At 42.7% G+C, this 17,687-nt stretch overlaps 1 protein-coding gene across 7 annotated transcripts in view; it reads left to right on the top strand.

The window, feature by feature from the left end:
• The window catches only part of Tln2 (talin 2), a 392,003-nt gene that overhangs the window by 371,289 nt on the left and 3,027 nt on the right, over window positions 1-17,687 (top strand). For 6 of the 7 annotated variants that reach the window (XM_047538976.1, XM_047538970.1, XM_047538971.1 and 3 more), the window contains 5 exons: window positions 156-261; window positions 1,120-1,244; window positions 12,724-12,849; window positions 14,662-14,724; window positions 14,810-15,037. In XM_047538976.1, the coding sequence (XP_047394932.1) occupies window positions 156-261; window positions 1,120-1,244; window positions 12,724-12,849; window positions 14,662-14,724; window positions 14,810-15,037 (648 nt within the window). The remainder of the gene's footprint in view (window positions 1-155; window positions 262-1,119; window positions 1,245-12,723; window positions 12,850-14,661; window positions 14,725-14,809; window positions 15,038-17,687) is intronic. The other variant, XM_047538975.1, reaches the window with a different exon arrangement.

The raw sequence follows: 17,687 nt of genomic DNA, 5'->3' as shown, positions 1-17,687 counted from the left end.
CAGTGAGTCTTAAATTTTTGCTCCCCAAAGCCCTGCAATCCCCCAGAGATAGATATGCAATGAAAACCAGGGTGTCTGCACATCCACCAACGAGAGCACCTCCTATCACCTTGGTTGCCATCTTCTCATGCACTTGACTTGTTCTTCACTCATAGATTCTTCAGAAACCAACACCAGAACTCAAGCAGCAACTGGCTGCTTTCTCCAAGCGTGTCGCGGGTGCAGTGACTGAGCTCATCCAGGCAGCAGAAGCCATGAAAGGTAGGTCAGATTCTCCTGCTTCCTTTTTCAGGCTGGCTCGGGGACAGTGCTTAAGACAGTCACTGAGCAGAGAATCAGCACACCAACTGGACCCTGGCCTTTCATTGGCAAATGCATCCAGGAGTATAGCAAGGTGCTGTTTAAACAAATGGGCCTCGAGTTAGATTTTTTAAAAGTAACATTCTCCATGGTGCTTGTGTTTTCTCCAGTCTTTATATTAAGTGCTTCTACTTAAATGGTAAAATCCATCTAGAACTGCTCACTGTTCTTAGGAAACTCACCATTTATTTTTATCTGCATTTTCATTCTTCCAAGATATTTATTCTCACTAAAAAAAAAAAAAAAAAAAAAAAACATGTTTAGAAAACAGTGCTGAGTACCTGTTTGCACACCCTGTCTTGTTTATATAGAACCAATCAATTCACCAGGGCAAGATTTTCTCACCAATGTCCCTTCCTTTGAATTGAGCAGAGTGACTCTTCCCTTTGTGTTCCCAGAAGAGAATGGCAAATGCTATGGTCTAAAGTCTCCTGAGCTTTAAGTTAGAAGGCAGAGTAAGGCTCCAGCCTTGGTCCATGAGATCTGGATCTCTGAAGCTGCTGTTGATGACTTCTCCTATGGCTAAACACACAACTGAGGCAGAAAATCACCTTAGCTCTCCTTACCTGTACATCCAGATGAGAGCTAGAGACCAGGTCCCTTGGGGCAATGCAGGTAGTAGACTGGTGGGCCTCCCTGCATGATGTTCAGATACTGTTTGTGATCAAGGCAATACCCTGACATCATCTGCACCTATCAAGAATGACCTTTTACTTTACTTTTTCTTTTCTTTTCTTTTTTTTTTTTGACTGATGTTAGGAACAGAGTGGGTGGATCCAGAAGACCCAACCGTCATTGCAGAAACAGAATTACTGGGGGCTGCAGCATCCATTGAGGCTGCTGCAAAGAAGTTAGAGCAACTGAAGCCAAGAGCAAAACCTAAAGTGAGTGTTGATTTGTAGTTTCTTGGTTGCTTGTCTGATATTAGTTGGTCTTCTAGGGGCTGACCCACGGAACTCTTTGTCCTTCAGGGAGCTTGTCTTCTTCCCTGGGGTTAACCTAGCAAGTAGCAAACCTGTTCTACCTGCCCAGCACCTTTTTACACAAATATGGAAAAAAACAGCTGGTGAGTCTTTCAAGTTAACCACCCAGAAAAATTGCTCTGGGCATCCAGAGGAAGAATCAGGGCATTTACAATCTTGACTTCGTTCCATTTATAAAGTAGGCAGTGGATGCTTCCTGCTGAACGTTCCTGATATTGGATGTGAGATAGTTTCATTTCTCTGGTTTCCATTATGCCTTTTACAGAGAAATAGCAGTGTTGAGGCTTTCCTTAGAATCAGCAGAGAATAGTGTGAACCTCAAAAGAGGACCCATTAGCATACTTTTTCAGTGTGTAGAAGGGACTGGAGTTGGCTGGTTTGTTTTTTCCATCCATGTTTGTCATCACGATAAATGTTTAAAATATCAGATGATGATTGTATGTTAAGAAATAGTCATTTAAAGGAGAAAGATACTTTTAGATTTAGCAGGAGGAGGACACTTCTAAAATGAAAGAATGGTGACCTAGTCTGGGCAAAGCCAGTCTGACTGTCTTCATCAGGAAGATGGTGGAAACAAAGACGTTCTCTCTTTCTTCTCATTCAAACAAGTTTTTACTGTACCTGTAACTTTCCCCCCTTCCAAGGACCCAAATACATTGGGAAATGAAATTTGGCTCTTTCCTTCAAAAAATGTTGGATCCTGTGATTTAGGTATTTCATTCTGCTTTGTTGTGTGAGACCAAAGAACACCAAAATGTACCATCTCACCCAAGAGCAGCTCCTGGGCCAATGTTGTGTGTAGAATACACATTAGTATATAATGAGGCTATTAAACTTGGGAACATCCTTAAAACCCTCTAGTTCTCAGAACATATCTCCTGATCATCATCCTAGACTCAGTTAAGGCATTTAAAATTTTTATCATCAAGATGTAACTTAGGTGTTTTGACTTCTAATTTGGGGGTTTACCAGGGTTCTCTCTGCTGGTTTCTAACCTGAGTGTCTTGGGTTACCCGATACTGTCAGTTTTTCTTACAAACTTATGAGCTAAGAGTGGGTGTAGGGAACAGCTCCATTTTCTGGTTACGTCTTTGTTTCTGCTTTATAAATCAAGTTCATCCTGAATGAATGATGTACTTTAAACTTAAGAATCAACCAGTGACTAGGATTTAGAGGTCTGGTGCTTGATTTTTCTCTCCTTTTCCTTACCTGATTTATTACAAGTGACCTCTTCCCATAAGTCAAAAACCTCCATATCTGCTCATGCCTGAAGTCGTGTCAATAGACACTTTGATTCCACTAGAGAACTAGCTTGGTACTAGTGTAACATGAGCATTTCACCATATTCTAAGGGCCCTCACTAAGACCCCTTTCCCTTTGTCCTGCTACAGGGTCCTTCTGACATCTTGTTAGTCCCTAATCCCTGTATTCACTCTATCTGTGCATTTATTTACTTCTTGATTCTTGACTGGAAGAACCAAGTTACTAGAGTCCCTAGTCCGTAGGATTGTTGTTGGAACAATTAAATAATATAAGAATACAGTACCTGACATGCCATGAGACCCAGTAAATGATAACTACTTCATCGTCACCTTAATCATTGCCAAAAATGTACTTCTAGGACTTATCTTTTATTCTAGGAAAATGACTGAAATAAACATTATTCCAGAGATCCCTGGTAGAGAGGGGAGCTGACACGATCAAATACAAGGCTCTTGCCAGTCAGTCTTCTAGGTACTTTATATGTTTAACTTGTCTGAGCTTTGCAAAAAATCCATGGGGAATCAGAGGCACCAAGACAGAGTCTTTTCCTGACCCGATCACCATGACTTATCTGGGAGGGGTACAGGTGGGCTCTGAGCAGCAGTTTCAGTCCACATAACACCCTTTTGCCCCCCATTGAAAGAGAAGGTTGGGCAAGTCCCTCAGGGGCCATTGTGTTGTGCACAAGCCCTTTGAATCATTAATGCCACCTCCAGGAACCTGTCCTGAGGAAGAAGTTCAAGAGAAGTGTGTGTGTGAGGGATGTTCCTTGCAGCCCTGTTTGTAGCAATGAGAAGTTGGATGTGAGAGATATTGAAGTATTAAAGAATAGAGAAGATGTGCATGGAATGAGGTCAAAGGAAAAACACACGAATGTGTGTACTCACTATGATTACAACTCTTTTTAAAAATACATATGAAGGAGATCTGTAGATAATGTATAAGAAATGATGATGGAATTCGGATGATGGAGGACTCTGTGTTTTAAATATTCATGAAACAATATTTTTTAAATAACAGCATTTAAAAATTAGCAGTGATTGCTGAAGTAAGCCAGTGAGGACTTTGCATTAGCAGTGAGGGTTTTATAGGAGAGTCAAGGAATCCTTCAGTAAAGGTTGAATTTGACATCACTGATGATTTGAAACCCTTACATAAGGGTGCCTACTTCAGTGGCTCCCACATTTACATTAGGAAGGGCACTTTAAAACACTTTAAAATGGTCTGCTTCCTGTGTCTTCCTGGTAACCAGGTTCCTGCCACATGGGTATTTTCTGTAAAACTGGAAGAAGCCATCAACTCAAAGCAATTGCTATTACATCCCTATTCCTATAACTTTACCCACCTCCACCACACACAGGCACATACCCACAAACATGGCTTCCTTTCTTAACTAGGGAGCATTTGCACTGTTGTGAATAATAGTTTGGGGGAGGTGTAATAATTTTGTTTCAACTGCTCTGCTCACCACATCTTCAGGTTGCCTGTTTTAAAAAAACAACAACAAAACGGTCCATGGTTTATGAGATGATTCTGTTATATTCTGACCTCAGGCCCTTAAAATATAAGTATCTCCTTTTGCCTGGAATCTCCCACATATGAATGACAAACAAATGATACACTATTGAATCCACTGTTCACTTGGGAAAATGGGGTAAGGGCAAAATGAGAATGCCGGGAAGTGCTGGTGCATGTGTTGACAATATCGCTAATGGCGCCGTTTCCACACCTGCAGACAGACCTGTGCTCCAGAGACAGGTTTGGAAGTTGCTGCAATGGTGACCACTCCGTGCAGCCTTCAATGCTGTGCCTATTCTCAAGCTCAGTCAAACCTGGATGCCTTTTCTGCAGGCCTCTGTGTGATATGTTTGATATATTAGGTTGTTATTTAATCCAACTATATATCAAACATATTCCTACAGTGTCTTGCCCTGTCTCCGGGGGTTCCTAACAAAGTTTATAAGGCAACAGGAAAGAATATAAGTAGATTTAGAAGATGGAGTGTTCATTACATTTCATTATGTTTTATTCCATTTCTTCTTATAGCATTTGAGAACTGTATCAATTATTTTAGATTATCTGTTTAGTATAGAAACAAATAATTATTATTATTTGATGTTTCATAAGAGCTTGAGATATTTTGTACAGCTTAGTTGTGTGCTTGATGAAAAAAAATGGAAGATTCCAACCCATGTCTGTGACATGAGATAAAGGTTAGGATTTTAACCTCCAAACACATCTAGATTTATATTTCATTTCAGTTCATTTTTATCCTGATCGTCAACTTAAAAGTTAGTAAATTTTGGACTGGGGGTGTGGCTCAATGGTAGAATGCTATACCTAGCATGGGCAAGTTCCTAGGTTCAATCCCCAGCATCACACACACACACACACACACACACACACACACACACACAATTTTTATGACCAAGTTTTCCATTAAAATTCAAAGAGTACAAATCAATTATCTGTAACTTTCCTTGCTATATGAGTACCAAAATACATAAGCAAAATTAACTTTATCAAGTGGTGAGGCACAGGGCTTTACACAAACCTCAGTTAAGACTGAATATAGCTAATAAAGGTAATGCAATGTGAACTATACTGTGTTGAATTTTCTTTTACAGATGAGTTTGTCAGCAGAGGTCAATAATATTTATAGTAAGAGGGCAATCAGAAAATAATTCTAAGCCTAATTGGCTATGGCAGGAAGTTTGAGATTATGGGATAGAAAACATTTTTTTCTGATATGTAACAGTCACCTTTGGCTGGTTTTATCATCTTCTTCAGAGACCAGCCAATGAAGCACATGTGAGTTCATTCTGAGTTCTCTTACTAACAGATTTTATAAACAGGACTTTCTGGAAAGAGAACTATGCTCATGGTTCAGTTTTTTGGAGAAAAGAAGTGCTCTTTTAACAAGCACTAATGAGTATACAAATGAGCAATGCCCTATCAAGAAATGTGTCCTGACTATGTCTAGAAGCTGTCACCAGGTCATCTAACGTTGAATGTATAGTGGCAGGATCATGAATGACACAGGAGAGGGATATACAGTGTTGGAGTCCTGACTTCTGGACTTATGAAGTGGCACCTCTCCTTGGAGTCCTTTTCCATTGAGACATGATCTCTGTGTGTCAGTAGATGCTCTGCTGGGTGAGTTTTGAGGGCCTGTCACAATCATCCCACCTTTGCACAGTAAGGGACAGTGGCCTTGGTTTAGAGTCCACTTGCTATTGTTTGAAATGACAAATGGCCATGCAAAATAAACAGTAAGTCATTATATTTTTAAACAAACAGTTTTGAAAGGACCTTCAGATGAAGTCCGTTAGTTTAAAGTGGTGGGATTTTCATGTTTCTTTTGGTGATTTTGCTGTTGACCAGCGTGCCCTCTGGTAAATGGAGAAAGGCAAACAAATATTCAGGAAGGGGCAGAAGCAAATGCAGCATTTTCTGTCTGGCTAAATTGTGGGCTTTGGGCTCATGTGCTACTCATCAATTCCAGGCCAGAAAACCTGTAGAGTTGAAAGCAAGTGTGTGTGGGGAACTCGTCCAGGACACATTCCAAAGTGACCTGACTCCTCTAGCTCCTTGTCAGACCCTCCTGATACACACACAGAGGACTTCTGTTAAAGGGGCATAGATATAGTAAATTTATCTGATTAGATCTTTGGAAAAATTCTGTTACCATTTCTTTGTCCATGCTTCCTATATAGACATTCAAGTGACCCCCTTTCTTGGGAGCATGATGAAATCTTTACAGATTTTTACATCAGAAATAATAATTAGAAGATCATTTCATTAATATTATTAATTTTCATTTTGAAAATAACAAGTAAGGAAGCAATGGATGCTACAGGAGAAACCACTCCCAAGGTACTCATCATGCAAGTTTGACCCTTTTCCAATAGAATGTGCATGAACTTGCATTTACTGCTCATCTGGATGTAGAGATGGTGCCTGCTTGGTCCCAGGCCTAACCATTTGACAGTACTTTCTCTCTCTGTTTACCACTGGGTCTTTTTAGTCTCCCTAGAGCTTTTCTGAAACCAGGCTAACCTGGGAGGGCCCAGGCCAGCTGTCCAGGCCTAGGCTTTTGGCAGTTCCAATTGTTCTGGGAGATTTACCTTTTGTTAGAACTAGTAAGGGTGTTGCTCCTAGAGCCAACCTACCCATGGGTTCTCCAAAAGAGAAGCTGATCTAGCTCTTCTTGATTTAGCCAAGGCCTTCCCCAAGGAACCTCTCAGTTCAAAACAGAAGCAAGCTGGTAGCAGCCAAACTCGTGACAGAAAATGGAAAAACATGGCTGCCTGTTCCACTCGGGCTTCCAGCTGGCAGGAACATGCCTCATTTGTGTTGCAGGTGTTCTAGGTGTTGGCTTCCTTTTTTCCCTGAAGGACATTTAAATTATATGCAATATACCTTTTTAAAAAGTATAGCCAATGAACTTTTAAGTTTCTGATAAATGATCTTGCTTTTAATAGTCAGTATTCTCCAAGATTTTTAGTAACACAGAGGAAAGTATAATATCTAACTGGAGCTGGGTGCAGCGGCATACACCGTAATCCCAGCAGCTCAGGAGCCTGAAGCAGGAGGATCACAAAGCCAGTCTCAACAACTTAGCAAGGTACTAAGCAACTTAGCAAGACCCTGTCTCAAAAAATAACAAGGCTGAGGCTGTGGCTCAGCGACTAAGCACCCTGGGTTCCATTCCAGTACAAAAAAAAGAAAAACCCAACTGGAAAAGTGATACCTGAGTCATACTTTTGTTTTATGTAACTGATTGTTAGAAAAATGACATTGTATTTTTGGACTCTCAACAAAGCAGTCCCTCAACAGGGGGTTTCAAGCAGGGAGGCAGAAGTCAGGGCCATGACCTTAGGGCCATCTCCTAAGGGTGCCATTGACTCGTTCACCTCCAAGTTCACTGGGAGAAGGGGCTGCAGGAGCATAATTCACAAAGCAGGAGCACAGAAGGGGAAATTTTCCCCTTGCCCAGCATTGCCCAGGAGCCCTTCTGGTGGACCGATAAAGATGCAGCAGGAAAGAAGTGGAACTTCTGTGAGGATGGAAGAGAGAAAATGTAGCTCTTGCTTATTTTGGTGGAAATCTTCTAAGGAATGTAATAGGAAATGATAACATGTCTAAGTTAAAGACCAAGAGAACTGAGCTGTTTCTCATGTTATAAACAAAAACTGATGCACTGATACCTAGAAAAGGGCAGTAGTAAAGACCTGAGGTGGGCTGGGGTTATGGCTCAGTGGTAGAGTGCTTGCCTAGCATGTGTGAAGCACTGGGTTCGATTTTCAACACCACATATAAATAAATTCATAAAATGAAGGTCCATCAACAAATGAAAAATATATATTAAAAAAAGACCTGAAGTCATGTCAGATAGTGCAGAGCAGTGGCCAATGCCCACATTGTCCAGTGCCCATCTGAATCGTGTCACTTGTTGCTTCCTTTATTTTTATTTATTTTTCTCTTTGTAATTAGGTTGTAATCAGAAATGGCAGGTAGAATCTTCATTAGAACTAAGAGATTAATATAAGGTTCACATGGATTAAAAATTACCTTAGCTGAAAGTCTGAAAACCAGTTTTTAAGACCACAAAAAAATGTAGTAGTGGAAATAAAAATGAAATGACTTACTAAAAGTTCTTGAGCATCCACTGAGAGTCAGTCATACTTTAGATCCATGAATTATTACTTCTAACACCCATCAGGTGGGTAGGAGAGAATGAAGAATGAGTCGTTGGAAAGATTATGTTCTCAGAACCCCTGAAAGGCCAAAATCCAAAATAAAAATGAGAAAAGGCCTCTCTTTTTCCTCTCTTTTCCATTCTGCTTTCCCTCTCCTACTCCAGTGGGAACTCTGGCTCCTGAAACTTGAGATGTGTCCGAGCAAAACAGGGAACTTGAATGCTCTCCTGAGTTCCTGAGCATGGGAAGGGAGCCAACCCAAAGTGTAGCCTTTCCCAAGAGGGCTCTCACCAGGTCTCTCACTTTTTTAAAAGGTCAGCCCTACAGAAGATCAGCAAGCACGAAAAATAACAACAAAAGGACACTTAGACCTTTCTCAAAGCTATAAAAAAGCCCAGATGAGGATAAATCCATCACAGTCTGGAATCTGCCAGATAGGCCAGGAAAAACAATGGGTATAAGAGCTGGATGTGGCCCAGCCAATAGCCTTTCAACTAGAGGAAATTGGGGAAGGGGACATTGTGGCCAATGATGAGACTCAGCCCTGAGAGACTGCAGCTAATACCCTCATGGGACAGAGTAGATGCTTCCTACATCTGTTAGCATTTTTCCCAGCTGTTTTGTTAAATAACAGCACCTCTTGGTAAAATGCCCTGTGTTTACATTTGTATGTGCATGGCTAACTGTCACAAACTATGAATGCTAGTTAAGGGATGCTGGTAGAGGTAGGATTAACAACCCAGGCCCTCAAACAGGGCAGGAGCCTGCTGGTTGCTGTGTGCGCATCCATTCCCCGTGATTCAGGAGTGGACAGTGAATGATGTGGACACTTAATGTATGTGTTTCTCCTCCTGCCATGTGCATTGTCCTCTGGCTGCATGCTGGAACTTGGGAGACTGCTTTTGAATAGATGCACTCATTCAACAACTATCTATCACAGGGCTCTTCTGCCTGATTCTGTGTAGAGAAACATCAATTGAGTAAAATACAACATGTACCCTAAAGCAGATCACAGATTGGTGGGAGTAACTGACATTTGTTTTGTTTAGTCTGGGCCAGCAATTCCCACAGAGTAGTCCATAACTACCTCCCTTAGAAATAAAGATTTGGACCTGCCAAAGCAGAATCTGCATCATCCTCTGGCAATTCTGTAGCCAGGGCTATCTGTTCAGGACGTATTTTCTTAAGTTCTTTGCCTTCACTTGATGCAGTAGTTATAAAGAAACAGAAACGACCACATATAGTAGTCATTATCACTTAAAGATTATTTCAACAATCTTGATGGTCTTTGCATGATCCAGTTGTGGAGGATTTCACTGTCCTCAGCCTCCCATAAGCCGAACAGGCAGATCCAGCTGCCCTGGGTCAGGTCAGCAAAGTATCTCAGCTAAAGAGAAGACTGACAACTCTGGCCCTTTGGAGGGGAGACCCAGACCTCAGTGGGTTATGGTGCCTGGTCTGCAGCTTCCCCACCTGGGTTCCCTTGCAGCAGCTCTGCATGGCTGTTCTTTTTCTCCCCAGTCTCCTAGCTCCAGGAGGAATTATTCTGTTAACACATCCTTAATTGTGATCCTTTTATGTACAAGTCTTTCAAAGACTTTCTCTCCTTTTGCAATCTGGCTAAGTGTATGCCTCTCCCACCCACAACCCTCATTTCCCTTCTCCCAGATTCCATTCTGGAAGCTGGTAGGAGCCCAAGTTCACCCGCGGGAACATTGACTGGAATACGCAGACCTTTCACCAAGTCTACTCAGCTTAGGGAGATCCTGTTTTCTCTCAGGCTTGAAGGGCCTGAAACATTAAGTGATGCTGTTTTCAGAAGGGGAGAGAGAGAGAGAGAGAGAGAGACAGGGTGGGTATTTCTTCCTGATGGGAATCCTGACACACAGCAAGACAGGAATCTGCAAATACAGTGGATTCCATCCTGGACTCCATCAAGCTGGAGCATTGATACATCTGCCCTCCGTGCCTCTCTCCAGTGCATTAGGCTTTGTTGAGCCTTTCTTGGGAAACTCAAGTGCTTTCTAATCAGAACAAATATCTTTTGGAGATAAGACTTTGTACAGTGTCTGTTTTAAAGCATTAGAGATATTATGGGAAGAAAAATTGGGATCCATCAAAGAGCATTTGATGGATACAGCAGTTGCCAAGGCCAGGAAAAAATTTGTGGGTGTCTAAAGTATTTCCAAGTTAAATATCGTTGAATATCTATTTTAAGCATGTGTCTTTAAAAAAAAAAAAAAAACCTCTAGAGTAGCAGAAGTTGTGGGAGGCCCTTCAAGTCAGTACTGTGTTATAAGATGATTAACTCAGATCTGCCCATACTAAATTTGGCACTTAATTTTAAGGAAATTCCATTTCTATGGATCATAAAATTGGGGAAATCAGAAATCTGGTGACTGGTACTCCACACTATAAAGTGAACTCAAGCTTGGAGTTCATGGTATAGCCAAGGCCACCTGAGACAAGAGTCTAGGAGACTTAGGGACTAACCTGGGCCTCCATTTCCTTGTCTGCAAAATGAGTGCCACACCCTTTAATGTCAAAAATTCAGTGATTTCCCTAGTGGCTTAATCTATCATGCGCTTGATTTTCTTTTGCAGAATAAATTGCTGGAAAAGCTGTTAATCTCAAGGTCATTAAATATACACACACCCACACATATATCTATATCTGCATTAAGCCTAGTGTTGCTTATTTGGGAACTAAGCACAAGAGTACCTTTTATGTCAGTGTCTTATGACAAGTCATTTTTGTATTTCAGTAAATTCTATACCCTGCCAACCCAAAATGAATCCAGGGGAGCTGAATTCATTTCTGTCCTGAATACTCTTTGAGCAAGATTGTTAGAGATAAGAAAAACATACAAATTCTGTATCAGAAGTTATAAAATGCGTATGAAAAAACTTATTCAATGCATGTCTAGTGGATCTTTCTTCAAATCCACTAGCTATGTATTGAAATTTATTTGGATAAAATGGATTATAAAAAAATTAGCATCTCTCATCATTCAAGATATGACCATTAAGAACAGAGATCTGGAAAAAAATTGGCTGATGTTTTATTTGGGCCCATGAGCAGGCTAATTTTGAACCTATGACCTGATCGGCTTCTTTGATACCCTAAGACCTAGGTTAGTAAAAGCACATCATTTGAAGTCAGAGATATTAGGTGTTAGATTCTAGCTTCAATTATTATTCATTTTTCCATGTTCCTTTGGGCCAAATACTCCACTTCCCTGAGCCTGAGTCTTCTCACTGTAAAAATAAGGATAAAGATAATTTCAGTATAGGATTTTTTCTTTGTTGGTGAGAACAAACAATTTAGTGTACATAGAAGTGCCTAACAAAATGCTTGGCACATAACAGGCAGTCTTAAACATGTATTCCTATTACACATTGTGAATGTGCTTAGCACCACTGACTTATACACTTAAAATGGATTAAAAGGGTAAACTTTATGCTATGTGTATTTTACCACCCATATAGAGAGAAGTGTTGCTGTGGCTGACCATCATCTTTTCACATCAGACACGTTTAACATTCTTCAAGCTAAGGACAGCTTAACTGAATTGACTTAGTGTCATAGAATTTTAATACTGAGGACCTTGAAGGTCTTCCAAGTCTGACCACCCCAATGTGATGCACCGTCCCTCCCAGCCTGCAACCACTGACTTTCCACTTGTCCCACTTTCCCAAAGCTTCTTCCCAGCTTCCTGGGTTGTTTTGGTCACAAGGGACTTGGTGGTGGTGAACAGGGTTCCCCCCAAGGTGAAACCAGTCTTCATGTGTCCAAGTGACTGAACAGGCTCTGCCTCAATGTCATGTTGTCTTGATTTCTTTCCCCCACTGGGCAATATTATTATTATACAATAAGTTAATATATAACTCTGTGCTCAGCCACAGAAATGCAGATGCTACTTTGCTTTTGTTTTTACTCAAGAAAAAAAAATGACTTTTCAGAACAAATTACCATCTTTTCATTTTTCAATGCATTTTTGAGGCTTAAGCTCTGGCAGAGTGAGCCACAAGTCACTCTTTGGATTTTGATGATTATTATTTTCATGAGGGTTATTGGTGCTGCTGGAAGCATTTGAGTTTATCTGTTCACAGTGAATTTGTTTCTCTAAAGATTCTGGTCTGGAAGAATAGTTTGTCTTAGAATTTCCTGGTTTAAAACTTGTATAGAACGTCACAGATAATGACTTCTACCTTCTGAAGTGGATGGGCAGGGGTGAGACAGGGAAAGCAGCAGATGAGGCCTCCTGAGAGCTTAGGCCTTTCTTCTGGGTTGTGGTTTGTCCACAAAAAGTGATAGGCAAAGGAAGAGCCAGATGACAGAGGAGTAAGTAGTCTGGCAGAAAGAATCATTTGTAGATATGAATTGCATATGACATGGTTTTCTTTTGATTATAGCAAGCAGATGAGACCTTGGATTTTGAAGAACAGATCTTGGAAGCTGCTAAATCCATTGCTGCTGCCACGAGTGCCCTGGTCAAATCAGCCTCCGCAGCCCAGAGGGAGCTAGTGGCCCAAGGAAAGGTGGGTAAACCTGACTGGCCAGTGTAGAGCACTTTCAGAGCAGGAGAAGCCAAAGAAGAGAGGAGAGAGCCTTCAGCCCTGCTGAGGAAATGTGTGCCGTGCTTCTCTACCTGAGTTGCCAGGCTTTGCCCCAGCCACTGAAAACTGTTTGCTTAAACTCAGCTGACCGAATAAAAGGCTTGGCTTCTGAGCCTCTCATCTGTTTCTTGTTAAGAAGAATAGTATCCCATTCCAGGCAGCCATCAGGGCCGAACGAGAAACTTATATTCCCACTGTACATTAGACTGTTTAAAGATGTAAACTGTCATGGTTTCCTGGTGAATGACCCATAAGCCGCACAGTCAGGAGCTTTGTGATACCACTTTGCAACTGCATATGGCTCCATTTGCTTTTAGAACTGTTGAGCTGAATGTTGGCCAACTTTGCCGTTAGCACTTTTCTAAGCCTTTTGGTCAAAAGACCAGCCTGGGTTTAAACCTGAGATTTCTTCAGTCTGTTTCATGTCCAGTCACCCCTTCTGTCTGCACTAGAAGAGGACTTCTGGATATGCAGCAGACTTCCAATTGAAAATATACCAGGCGTCCTGTTATTTCCCTACAACATGGAACCACCCAATCGAAATGTGTCTTACAGAGAGCCTCTCAAGGCACTATAGAAGCCTGTCTGGCTGTGGGTCTGGGGAATTTGGTCACTGTCATTCTCAGATACTTGTGTTTGATATTAAAAGGCCTTTGCTCTCAGTATAGACAGATGGATCACATCTTGTACAGACGAGAAGTTTTACGTGACCAGTGGCCATGCCTCTTCCCCCGGGAAGTCTCTTATGAACTTAGCCACATTCTTTGACTCTTCTCTCCAAGACATTGTATGATGTTACTCAGTGTCAATGCACGTGGGTCTCCCCACCTGGCACACAGGCTTCTCATGTAGCACCTATAGATCCAGCAGGGTGCTGAACTTGTCTTGCATATTCATCAAGTTCTTGTTGGTCAAAACAGAGACCACAGATGGATCGTCAAACAGAAGGTCCTACCTAAAAATTTCAGTTTACTTCAACATCCAAAGGGCTGAGTATGAGCTAGACATAGCACTAGACATCAGGAAAATCTACCTCGAATATGGCACACTTCCTGTCCTCCATGGAACTCACACGTTCAAGCATTTAAAAAGGTGGCAAAGGCGGTTCCGCTGATCCTGGGTGGATTCTAAGATAATATGTAGGACCATGGAATTTTATCTGATATCCAGCAGGTGCCTGTAATTGGTGACAGATCCCCAGTTTCATTTTCAAATTGAGATACTCATCCCTGCCCTCGCTGGCACCTCCCACCCTATGAAGGTATTTCCCCCCCATAGCTACACCCTCTAGATCTACAGAAAAATCCCTTCTTACCAGAGATCCTCCTTACTTCCAGCCTCTTACTCCACTCTGCACCCCTGACAAAATAATCTGAATTTCCTTAAGAAAGAGGAGAACATGGTGGCTTCCATGTTTAAAATGGGGCAAGGTCAGCAGAGGACACCGGCACCAGTTCATCATTCCCAAGCCATTTTCTAGAAACACAGTACCTGGAAGTTCCCTTTGCATCTTAGATGGCCCCAGGTGGAAACCAACCAGGATGTGCTGGTGCAGTGTGGCCATGGCCAGTGTCCTGTGAGATAAAGCACTGCTCTATTCTCGGGCCAGTGCTGTTGGTGGGTGTCACCAGATGGTGCTGTGTGTCCAGCTACAGGACAAGGAAGGGTGTGTGGGGGTTGCAGGCCACCTTGGCCTTCCAGCCCCAACTGCAGGTTTCCCTCTCCACTTTCCAGGTGGGCTCCAGCCCCGCCAATGCTGCAGATGACGGACAATGGTCACAAGGACTGATTTCTGCCGTGAGTTGCCTTCTTCCTCCTTTTTTTTGTGGCTCTTCTGAGGGAGGTTTGGGCCTTGGGTCACTTCTCTGTTGACTGTCCTCAGGCCCGAATGGTGGCAGCTGCAACCAGCAGTCTCTGTGAGGCAGCCAATGCCTCTGTTCAGGGACATGCCAGCGAGGAGAAGCTCATCTCATCTGCCAAGCAGGTCGCTGCTTCCACAGCTCAGCTCCTTGTGGCCTGCAAGGTGAAAGCCGACCAGGACTCAGAGGCCATGAGGCGGCTACAGGTAATGGTCACTGATGCTGGTGGGAAAATACTCCTGTTGGAGCGGGTAAGTGTCGCCAAAGGGGACAGTCTCACTTCCTTGGCATGACCCACCAGGCCTTCATCAGCCAGCTCTGTCCCACTGTCCAGCCTCATCCTCCGCCTCCTGCGTCCATACATTCTACACCTGCTGCCCCACCAAGGTTACATCTCCACCTGTGCCTCTAGGGCTGATCCTTGGGGCCCTTACTTAGCTAGGATGCCCTGGCTCTCCTTCCTGCCAGCCCAACTGGGCAAACTCCTACTTGTCCTTTGGGGCTCACCACAAAGTCACCTCTTCTGGAAAGCCCTCCTCAGGGCTCCTGGGTCTTGGGCACTCAGTCCCTGCTGTCTCCTGCCAGCGCCCCTGGCCTGACCAATCTTATGGTTCTTGGTCACATGGTACCAGGTTTATTTTGATGTCTGTGATGAGGCTGTGTGCTTCCTACGTACCATGACTTCACCTTGGCACCTCTCACTCCCAACCTGGTGCCTGTCTCAGAGGATGCCCTGAATCAGTGTTTACCCCAGCAGGGAGCGAAAGCACCATGAGGAATCTGAGCATGTTGCTGAGGTTTCCCGGAATCCCAGAGACCATATCCCCAAAGGTGACAATCAAGTCCTTCCCAGTGCATATACACTGATTATTGTAATTATAAAAATACTTTAAATGTTTGAATAGAAAACCCCCTTAGCCTCAACATCTCCACACGTCAGTGTTTCATTGTTTTCTGTTATTATCTACATATAAGATAACTTTGTCTGATTGTAATCATAGCAAGACACATTCTGCTTTCTTTTCGCTTACCGTGTTATCATACACATTTTTTCCTCCTGAAGATAAGGCTCCATTCTTCATGAGTCTCATTTTTAATGAGTGCATGGTATTACATGCATGATGATAGAATTTTCTTATATTTTGGGTATTTTGTTTCTTTCCAATTTTCTGGATTTTCATTATTGTAATGTTTTGTAATGCAGATTGTTTATATTACTAAAATACATTTATATAAGTCATGAGTGAAATCATAAAGGGCAGAAATGTTTGAACCACTCCATCAGAACTCAGAATCCTTGTTTTATTTTAAAAACCCCCAAGTGTTTCTGTAGCGTGACCCTCCCGAGTCTCTCTGACCCACCTTCCTCGCTTTTACTGACTCTTATAGGGAACTAGGAGCTGCATGTTTCTGAATATTGTGGTTCCTGAGTTTGGGGGATACCTTTGAGGAACACAGCCTGAATTGCAAGAGACCTGGGCTGCTGCCTGCCTCTACCATGTGTCAGGTGCATGGTCTCATACACCTGGGTCTCAAATCACTCAGAACTTTAAGACCTCCAAAGCTTCATCTGCAGCGTGGTGTGGAAATGTCCACTCCAGACTCATGAGGGTCAAATAGGATAGTGGACATGAACGGGGTTTTGGAAGTTCTAAGAATTCACACAGGATAAACACAGTACCACTCTTGTTACATGATTTATGGACACTGTAGTGTCATGTTTGAGCCCCTTACAGACACCTCAGGAGTTCTCCGGAGCTCAACAAACCTATGTCCAGATCTCAGCTGTAAACCTGACAAGTCACCAGGTCTTAGACAAGTTCCTTATCCTCAGTCTCCATATCAGAAAAGTGGGGCTACAGAGTACCTTAGAGAACCAGCACACAATGACTGTCATACATTAACTTACTTTCCTTCCTCCTCTTGTGCAAATCCTTGTAATCCTCACTGGTCACTTTAGACCACCAACCAGATGGGCCAGTTAACTTTGGGGAAAAAAATCTCTTAATTTTCTCTTTGCTAACCTCTCATGAGGGGTGCTGGGTAAGGAATATGGGAAGCTTACTAAAGCTTTGACTGACATTAGAAGAAAATTCCAAACCTCAGCTGGCAGAGGACAAGTCCTCAGTCTCATGCTTCATAAGCATTAAGAGGAAGCCAGAACTGGGCCCAGGGGTGCCGGCCTCTAATCCCAGTTACTCAGGAGACTGAAGCAGGAGAATTGCAAGTTCAAGGCCAGCCTGGGCAACTAGTAAGACCCTATCTCAAAATAAAAAACAAAAACATCTGGGACATTGCTCAGTGGTAAAGCACACTTGGGTTTCATCCCAAGTATTAGGGAAAAAAAACAAAAAAACAAAAAAGAATAAGCCCAGAATGGGCAACAGCCTTTAAGAAAATGTAGACTTCACATTGAAAAGCTTTTCTATACCTGTCTCTATAATTCACCCTATGCTTAAGCTTGTGGCATGAAGCCCACTGTGCTATAAAGTATAGTAGTAAAGGTCCTAGATATGGTGAGATCCCAGTGCTCCATTCAGGGGTGGGCACTCCCTTGCTTGTGTGGTCATAGTCCTTTCTTCCCTCAGATCATCTTCCCTAGATGTTCACTCTCAGTAGCCCGTGCCAGGTGCTAGGGATGCAGAGATTCAAATTACTGCTCCTGCCCCAAGTTGTCACTGTCCAGGAGGGAGACAGGCAACTACAGAAGCAATGAGGGATGTGAAGAATCAAGCACAGGGCACTCCAGGGGCACCAAGAGTGGAAGTAGGGCTGAGGCAGACAGGAAAAGGTGATGTCTGAGCCACGTCTTCAAGTGCACACTGAGTTCGATGGGGAAGGCAGCCATGGTTTTCTAGGCCAAGGAAGCAGCCCCCAAGCACACTTCGGTTAATACACATA

This window comes from Sciurus carolinensis, chromosome 2 (assembly GCF_902686445.1).
Source record: "Sciurus carolinensis chromosome 2, mSciCar1.2, whole genome shotgun sequence".
NCBI lineage: Eukaryota > Metazoa > Chordata > Mammalia > Rodentia > Sciuridae > Sciurus > Sciurus carolinensis.
The sequence above is the reverse complement of the archived record's forward strand: the minus strand, read 5'-3'. Positions and strand labels throughout refer to the sequence as shown.